The sequence below is a fragment of the Daktulosphaira vitifoliae genome, unplaced genomic scaffold (assembly GCF_025091365.1).
Source record: "Daktulosphaira vitifoliae isolate Bord-2020 unplaced genomic scaffold, ASM2509136v1 Scaffold_5, whole genome shotgun sequence".
Taxonomy (NCBI): Eukaryota; Metazoa; Arthropoda; class Insecta; order Hemiptera; family Phylloxeridae; genus Daktulosphaira; species Daktulosphaira vitifoliae.
The window spans coordinates 24451754-24462015 of record NW_026099576.1 but is presented as its reverse complement, the minus strand read 5'-3'; the positions used below and the strand labels follow the sequence as shown (position 1 = coordinate 24462015).

Sequence of the window (10262 nt, the reverse complement as noted above, 5' to 3'; positions counted from 1 at the left end):
TGTGTCTGTTACCACTTTTTCTCAGCTCTCACCGAACCGATTTCTTTCAATGATACGTCAAAAGATCACAAATCGTATCTAGTCGAAGACATTACCCTTAAAAATTGAAAAAAATTCCCTCGTTCCCCGTAAAAGGGGGAAACCTCCAAAAAAATTACAAATTTAAAAATCGCTAATTTTCGAAATTTTTTCCAATTTTTTTACTTAAAAGTGCCATAACTTTTTCAAAAATAAACATATCAATATAATTCTTTTATATATAGATGCATAATATCATTACCTTTCATTTGGTATATTTTTTTCATAAATTTAACCCTTAACCTGCCCACAAGGGGGGATTTAAAATGACAACTTTTTCACAAAAAATTAACTTTTTCAACTTAACTTTTGAAAGTGTTCCGGAAGGTCTGACACTTTTATATATATTTTAAATTAAAGCTTATGTAATATACTTTATAATGGTAAAAAAAAATTTCGGACTTTATTTTATCTTCATGGTGAAAACAGACATTAAACTTAATAAAAAAAATACGATTTTTGTAAAAAAATTCTTTTTTATATTTTTAACTTTATAATGCTATAACTTCTCGAAAGATGTATGGATCAATATAATTCTTTTTTTTGTAGATGCATGATGTCTTTACCTATCATTTGGTATATTTTTTTTATAAATCTGACTTTTTACCTGCCTACAGGGGGGGATTCAAAATGACAACTTTTTCACAAAAAATTGACTTTTTCAACTTAAATTTTGAAAGTGTTCCGGAAAGTCTGACACTTTTATATATATTTTAAATTAAAGCTTATATAATATACTTTATAATGGTAAAAAAAAATTTCGGACTTTATTTTATCTTCATGGTGAAAATGGCTACCAAATGCTATTTTTAAAATACGATTTTTGTAAAAAAATTCTTTTTTATATTTTTAACTTTATAATGCTATAACTTCTCGAAAGATGTATGGATCAATATAATTCTTTTTTTTGTAGATGCATGATGTCTTTACCTATCATTTGGTATATTTTTTTTATAAATCTGACTTTTTACCTGCCTACAGGGGGGGATTCAAAATGACAACTTTTTCACAAAAAATTGACTTTTTCAACTTAAATTTTGAAAGTGTTCCGGAAAGTCTGACACTTTTATATATATCTTAAATTAAAGCTAATGTAATATACTTTATCATGGAAAAAAAAAATTTCGGACTTTATTTTATCTTCAAGGTGAAAATGGCTACCAAATGCTATTATTGTGTGAAAATTCTCAATTTTATTTTTTACATTTTTAACATTATAATGCTATAACTTATTGAAAAGTGTATTGATCAATATAATTTTTTTATGGGAAATACTATTTTCTAATAATCTCTTTTTTATTCTACATACTTTGTCTTAATCAGGATATTAATAAGGAACTAGAAAATTGGTGGATTATTCCAATAATCCACCAATTTTTTAAAATTAAACACTATCTAAAGATTTGCATCGAAGCGTTTTTTTTTTTACAGTGATTTTAATCCTGTCAGATANATTTGCATCGAAGCGTTTTTTTTTTTACAGTGATTTTAATCACTGTCAGATATCATTATACTTGATCCAACTATGCCACGTAACCACTGTGCCGCGACCTGTGCTGGGTTTTTTCCTATTAAACAAGTAGAACACATTTATAACATTAAATAATAAATTGCAAATGGTACAAACTTTATTTGTTTGACCTTTTTTATAAATTATTTGAAAAATATTCACAACAAAATTACAAAGCAAAGTCCTCGATAACTTTGAACCTAAGCAGAGCCACAAAACTCGAGAGTACAAGGTGTGCATGTACACATACCTCAAATGCAATGGCCATTATTTTTAAAATTATAGTGATATAGTATACATTCATACGCGGTCCCTCAGTTTAGTAGTTGCGGCACAGGACTAATGAATAAAACTTTATTTTATACATGGTGTAGTAATATATTATATTATATGTAATAACTAATACATATACTCAATAAATATAAATTACCGAAACAGTGTTTCCGTGGATAAAATAAAAACAAAAATAATACTTTTTTTTACATAAAATTCAACTACTCTCCTAAGTATTCCATAAAACCACGAAAAAGATTCTATTACTTCGACCAATCAAATCCAACAAAACATATCTTCAGAATCTCGCTAGAGATTGCTATACCCCTTTTGTGGACTACCAAAGGCCATTAAAAAAGAAAAACTTTAGTTACATTTTATTCTTGAACTATTAGCTATGTAATACTTTTTAATTCCATCCGTTATGTCTTATAGGGTGTTAACTTTGTTCTTCAAACGGGAACACATATTTTAAATTTAATAAAACGTTGAGGTTTTATTTTAATAGTTGATGATATTTGAATTTTTAATATAACTTTATTGGTTTATTAGATATAAAACATTAAAGTTTCAAATTATTGAATTAATACATGTATAATAATATAAAGGATTACAAATACGGTTAGCTAATTGTCTTTTTATGATACCGCTATCACCGATACAGAGCATTTGTATAGCCAATTATGACTACCTATGTTTCTTGTATTGCCAGTTGGTGTATTTATAAATGTTAACTCACAATAATGTGCCTTACAACCTCACTTTAAGGATATCTGTTGATAAAGTCATAATAGACAATAAACGCTCCGTATCCGCAATAGCATAAAACGATTAGCTACTTATATTTGTAATCTCTCATATATGATGCATGTATATTAATTTAAAAATTTGAAATTTTAAAGTTTTCTATCTAATAAATGAAGAAAGTTATGTTAAAACTTTAAATACCAATTACTATAAAAATAAAACCTCAAACGTTGTTTTACCCTCTATCGTTAATAGTGATATCAACTACAAGATTCATCGTAACCGAATATTTATTTCACCAGGATAATTAGAGATAAGTAAAGACCTTTATTTTGTATAATAAATCTATAATAATATCTTTATCGTAGAATTTTAAATATTAAACAATTAGAGCAATGAACTAATGAGGAAATGAACTGAAAAAGGTGTAATAAAAATACGATATTCACTGATCGTGTGAATTTAAGTGTATAATATTCTTTTGTAGGAGCAAGTAATAAGTTATCTTTATCCATAATTGACATATATCAGACGTGCTTTTGTAAGCACCAATACCCTAAGATCCTTTCACTTTAATTATATTATTGTCAATGACCTAAATATGACCACCATCATCGAGATGATGCCAGATTCTTAATTTTTGTTTATTACAATGGAAAAAAAATTATTAAAATTTATTTCAATTTAAAAAAATATATGTTTGTGACCTGTGGTGTACACTAGATTATTTAATTGGGGTAATAATAAAATTGTTTTTTTGGTAAATTATGATATTTATAATCATTTGTGTAAATATTTCGTATACTTCTATCCTTTTCTTCACAATATGACTATCAATGAACATCATAAAATATATACGAAAAAAATTTTAATTTGTAAATGCTATAGAAACCTAACTTTAAAACATTAACAAGATATTTTTGTACTATATTAATTTTTTTTACAGAATCACTACTTTGATTTATTTAAAACATTTAAAACATGTAAATTTTTAAAAATGTTATTTATGTACACAAATAAAAATATTGTTATTTATTGTATAAAAACTGTAGTCTGACAGTTATTTAAAACCTAAAATAACGTAAAATATCAGTGATGATCTAATAAATTTTTCTAAGGTGGTGCAATTGTTTAATTTTCCTAAACATGAATTTTAAATTGTATGTTGAAAATTTTTTCAACATTGAAACCTTCCTATATTTTTGATCGACAATTTTTTTTAACGAAAAAAACCAAAATATTTTTTAAATAGAACTTTTTTTAAATTAGTCTTCTTAGAAAGCTTTCATTATATCGTTTAGAAACGTTGTGCTTTTAGCTTTGATGCAAAGCTGTGAAGGTATTGGTTTTACTATAATGTGTTTTTTTTTTATGTCTGTTACCACTTTTCTCAGCTTTCACCGAACCAATTTCTTTCATCGATACGTCAAAAGATCACAAATCGTATTTATTTGAAAACATTAGCCTCAAAAATTGAAAAAAATTTCCTCGTTACCCGTAAATGGGGGAAAATCGCTAATTTTCGAAATTTTTTCAAATTTTTTTTACTTAAAACTGTCATAACTTTTTTTAAAAATGACCAAATCAATGTAGTTTTTTTTTCATAGGTGCTTGATGTCTTTACCTATCATTTGGTATATTTTTTTTTATAAATTTGACCCTTTACCTGCCCACAGGGGGGATTTAAAATGACAAAATTTTCACAAAAAATTAACTTTTAAAAGTGTTCCAGAAAGTCTGATACTTTTATATATATCTTAAATTATAGCTAATGTAATTATACTTTATTATGGAAAAAAAAATTTTGGACTTTATTTTGTCTTCACAGTGAAAACAGACATCAAAGTTAATAAAAAAAATACGATTTTTGTAAAAAAATTCTTTTTATATTTTAACTTTATAATGCTATAACTTTTTGAAAAATGTATGGATCAACACAATTTTTTTAAATTTTTTTATGAGAAATAATATTTTTTAATGATCCCTTTTTCATTTGTCATACTTTATCTTAATCAGGATATTAATAATTATTAAGGAAATAGCAGATCATGTATTTTTTGGAATAATCCACCAATTTTTTAAAATTAAAAACTATCTAAAGATTTGCATCGAAGGGTTTTTTTTGATAGTGATTTTAAACACTGTCAGATATCATTATACTTGATCGAACTATGCCACTTCACCACTGTGCTGTGACCCTCCTGTTTCATTATCATTAAAATCCTTTGGACTTTGGATAACTACAAGCATTTTTTTTGCTTATAACTTCTGTTTCATATAAATATCGGAGGTCAAAATTAAAATGCAATTAATTTTTGTTGACTCGATACCTTTAGTTGGGGGGATGATTCATCTTACCATAGGACCGCATCTGTTTGAATAAACTTATTATTTATCGTGGTTTATAAAAATTGATGTAACAAATCTATTAGATAAACATGTATATTGTATATATTATGTTTGTACAATGTACTAGTTTAATAAATTACTATGTAAATGTAAACTTAAACACTGATAAATTTTTAAAATAATTGTCATAAAATATATATGAATTAAAAAAAACACCTAAATAAATAACGTCATAAATAATACTATTAATCACATGGTAAGTTATAATAAATAACAAATTATTAAATGTAATATATAAATAGCTTATAACAGAATCGAAAAATATTAGTGTTTTATAATAATAAGATAAAAAATGATTCTAACAAAAATTATATTATTATTGCTCATTCATTTAATTCTTGGATTATACTTTAATAAACTTCACTGTAATTTTATAAAGTATATGTTAAATTTTTTTAATCATAACAATCGATATTTAACAGAGATTAGTGAAAATATAGAAAAATATGACGTGCTTAGTTTAAACAAATATGGTGACGCAATAAAAACTCATGGCGAAATTTCACTGGTAATGTTATATGTTTTAAGGGAAACTAACAAAAGTTTATACTCAAAAGAATTAATGTCAGTCAATTTATATTTAAATAACGTTTCTGAATATGTCAATTTCAATGGTAAAAATGATGACGGAATATTTGATTTGTCAGATCAAACTTCAAGTATTCTTAAAGGTTACACGATACTTCATGATTTTTTTTTAGATCAGTTTGAGAAGATGACAAATAAAGTGTGTAATAATGTGGAATATGATGAGGTATTTATTTATTGTCCTGATTACAACGAATCAGGAGAATATACTCCTGAAAGTTTTCAATATGTTGCAAAAAAACTTAAAAACCGATTATTACAAACTGATAAGCAACAAAATGACACTGATGATAACATAAAAAATTTAGAACACAGTGAAGTATATTTTGTCTTTAATAAAGCTATTAAAATGTCTCAATATTGGGGATTTTTACCTAAAAATGTACTATTATATGACTTAATGATGCATAATAGCGAAAATCCAGAAAAAGATCTAATGAAAAGTTCTAATGATGAACAAAATTTAAACAGTCGGAATGAATATGCTCTAGATTTAATTCGATTTGCACCGCTTATTAAGAACTGTCCTGACAAAAGTGAATTCACCCTCTTTGATATATTTAGATACGTCAAATATAGTTTTTACAATATAGATGTTCAGATATTTCATACACTAATACTAACAGCAACATTTCGTCCTATTGCTTTACTCGTAAGACTCTTTATCAAAATTCTTAGTTCGTCGATATACCAATACGATTTTCATAGTTACCAAGAAGAACCTTTAAAATTCTATAAACATATTATTTCTGTTGGTGAAAGAATAATTGAATGTTTTCAAAACTTTGTCAATATGAATCTCTTCGGTGATGACCCAACTGATGTTTTTTTTATACTTTCCAAAGAAACCTTTCAATGCCTAAAACATTTTATTCATAAAAATTATCAATTACTCGTATTGTCATCTAAAACTTTGATGAATTCAATAAAATCATTTTTGTATAAAAATAATTTTGACATTATTGTTCTAACTGGATATTATACAAAGAGTAATATTGATGATCGTTTGGATGAATTGGTTATAAACCTGAAACAAGTAGAACAATTTGTAACAGAATTAAAAAGTCATAGGGAACTTTTTGAAGTCATGAAAAAAAATTTCAATATTGATCACAGGTTAAATATACAAAATTCGTATATATTTAATGAATCTATAATAAGTAAGTTTTATAATTAATTTAACTAAATTATTTTAAATTTGAGATTAAATATTAAAAAAACCCAGCACAGGGGATCGTGGCACAGTGGTGACGTAGCATAGATAGATCAAGTATAATGATATCTGACAGTGATTAAAATCACTATAAAAAAAAAAACGCTTTGATGCAAATCTTTAGATAGTGTTTAATTTTAAAAAATTGGTGGATTATTCCAAAAGCTACATGATCTGCTAGTTCATTATTAATATCCTAATTAAGATAAAGTATGCCGAATGAAAAAGGGATTATTAAAAAATATTATTTCTCATAAAAAAATAATGTTGATCCATACACTTTTAAATATGTCATAGCATTATAAAGTTAAAAATGTAAAAAATAAAATCGAGAATTTTCACACAATAATAGCATTCGGTAGCCATTTTCACCGTGAAGATAAAATAAAGTCCGAAATTTTTTTTTTGCATAATAAAGTAAATTACATTAGCTTTAATTTAAGATTTATATAAAAGTGTCACACTTTCCGGAACACTTTCAAAATTTAAGTTGAAAAAGTAATTTTTTTGTGAAAAAGTTGTTATTTTAAATTCCCCCTTTGTGGGCAGGTTAAGGGTTAAATTTATGAAAAAAATATACCAAATGAAAGGTAATGATATTATGCATCTATATAAAAAAGAATTATATTGATATGTTCATTTTTGAAAAAGTTATGGCACTTTTAAGTAAAAAAATTTTTAAAAATTTTGAAAATTAGCGATTTTTAAATTCGTAGATTTTTTGGAGGTTTCCACATTTACGGGGAATGAGGGTAATGTCTTCGACTATATACAATTTGTGATCTTTTGACGTATCATTGAAAGAAATCGGTTCGGTGAGAGCTGAGAAAAAGTTGTAACAGACACATAAAAAAAAAAAAAAACACATCATAGTAAAATTAATACTTTCTCAGCTTCGCCTCGAAGCTAAAAAAATTATATTGGTAAAATTACTGCTAAACAAAATATTATGGTCGCCCCGAAGACTGTCTGAAAAATAAATATAAACATCGACTCAAAGGAAGACAATAATAATTATATCATAAAACGAGTAAAACGATTAAGTAAATATAAATATTTGACTCTCAATTCAAATACAATAGACACTGACACGGGTCACATTACCGTTAGTGATTTTTAAATTTGAAATTTTTTTTGGAGGTTTACCCCATTTACGGGGAACGAGAAAATTTTTTTCAATTTTTGAGGCTAATGTTTTTAAATAAACACGATTTGTGATCTTTTGACGTATCGTTGAAAGAAATCGGTTCGGTGAGAGCTGAGAAAAAGTGGTAACAGACATAAAAAAAAAACACATCTTAGTAAAACCAATACCTTCTCAGCTTCGCATCGAAGCTAAAATGTATTTATTAATTAATTTACAATACTTTTAGTTTCTATATTTATCAACCTGACATATTCTTAAAAAATATTTGTTATAAGTCAATGAACTTACTAGATATGGTTATAAATTTCAAAATAACGAAATAATTTGGTTTCTCAACCCTATTTGTAATTAAAAACAGCATTATGGTTCGCACGTTAAATAATTTAAATACTACATCAGATATACGGTAATGAAATACAACGTTAAAGTACTTTCATAAATTAAGAAAAATATATTTTTTTATAAAGAAAATAGAAAAGATCAATAGGATCTTTGCTTTTTATGCGAGATAAAAATACATAATAAAAATCAATTAATATATTATATTAATAGTCAGATCTATCATTTAACATTTTCTCTTAAAAAAAATTATGTTACCAATATGTATTTTCTTTATAACTAAGTGCTAGTTCATTGCTATAATCTTTTAATGTATATGGTACTGACCTATTCATAGGCTGTGATTAAGCTAAGTTAGATGAAATAGAACTAAATTAGGTCAATGAATTCATCTATAAAAGAAATAGATTATCTTCAACAATATTAATCGCTTCTAATGGATCACTTTCACTTAAATATTTCTATCAGGATATTTACTTTGCACATTGTCCAAGTTTTAATTAAAAATTCAATAGCGATTTCAATTGATTTGTTATGAAGTAAGAAAAAGAAATTAAATAAAATATAACCATTTTCAGTTGTAAAATACTTAAGTAGCTTATATACTTATTAATACATAGAAAATAAAATATATATTGCCTCAGTAGCGTATTTAGGGATAGGCCAAGTAAGTTGTAGCCTAAGGCAGCATTATTTCAGAGAAGGCTTTTTTTGGTATTATGAGTTCAAAATTATTATTAAATTTATTAAAAAAAATTTTGTCCCAGGTTTTCCAAGTATTCATAATAATTTAAAAAAACTTTTCCCGTATTCTATTAATAGAAAAATATAGAGAAAAGGAGAAAAAGCTGTGTATGATATATGTATTTGAAGAATTTGGACGCAATGATTACCAAAACAAGTCTCTTTTTTTGAAAACACAGAATAACTAATTATTTATGAACAAAATTTGATTATTGTAGATATTTTAAATCAACGCCTCCGTACGGGAATACTATCATAATTAGCCAATTAGTGTAAAAAACCTATCAACAACGATTGAGCCATTATTTTGTGTGAGACGACTAACAGAAAAGTATAGGAAAAGAAGGAAAAGCTGTGTATAGTATATTAATATTTGGAGAAAGAGTATGATAGAGTAACAAGAGAGGATTAGTGAGTACTATTGAGAAAATAAGTCTCAAAAATGTATGTTAATATAATAAAGGATATGTGTGATGGCACTTATACCAAAGTAAAAAGTGAGTGCGGAGTAACAAGATTTTAGAGTAAGAATAGGAGTGTACCAAACTTTAGCTTAAGTCTTTACTTTTTTCTATAGTGATGGATGAAATTAATACAGAAATACAAAAATATGTACCGTGGTGCGTGTTTTTCGCTGATGATAGTGATAATAGGAGAAAATTAATCAATGGGGCTAGTGGTGTGGAGATCAACTTTTGAAGAAAAGGGATTAAGAATAAGTAGGACTAAGACAGAGAATATAAAGTACAAATTTGAAAATGGAGATCATGAGGTAATTTCAATGAGGCTGTAAGATAAGTTGAAAGAAAATAGACTTGGATGGTTTGGTCGTTTTATGAAGAGAGAGGAATACAAAGCTGTTTGAACAGTTATAGAAATGAATGTTGAGAGAAGAATAGGTAAAAGATGACCAAAAAAGAGATGGAGGGATGTTATTGAATGCGATAAGAGGACGACTAATGTGAGTGCAGATGATGTGATTGATCGTGTTATGTGGAAATTTATGATAAGAGTGGCAGATCCAAAGTTGCTGGGATTAAACCGCGGAAAAATAAGAAAAGATTTAATACAAACTACTGATGTCACAGAACGAAAAAAAAAGTGTTGAATTTATTTTCTTTAGTGGGATTTTAGCTTCGATGCGAAGCTGAGAAGGTATTAATTTTACCATGATGTGTTTTTTTTTTTTTTTTTTTTTTTTTTTTTTTTTTTTT

At 26.0% G+C, this 10262-nt stretch overlaps 1 protein-coding gene across 1 annotated transcript in view; it reads left to right on the top strand.

Moving 5' to 3' along the window:
* Positions 1 to 5298: 5298 nt before the first annotated feature.
* Positions 5299 to 10262, top strand: part of LOC126908405 (uncharacterized) — an 8455-nt gene continuing 3491 nt past the window's right edge. Inside the window, exon 1 of the mRNA XM_050690437.1 lies at positions 5299 to 6765. Within this exon, the coding sequence (XP_050546394.1) occupies positions 5310 to 6765 (1456 nt within the window). The 5' untranslated portion in view covers positions 5299 to 5309. The remainder of the gene's footprint in view (positions 6766 to 10262) is intronic.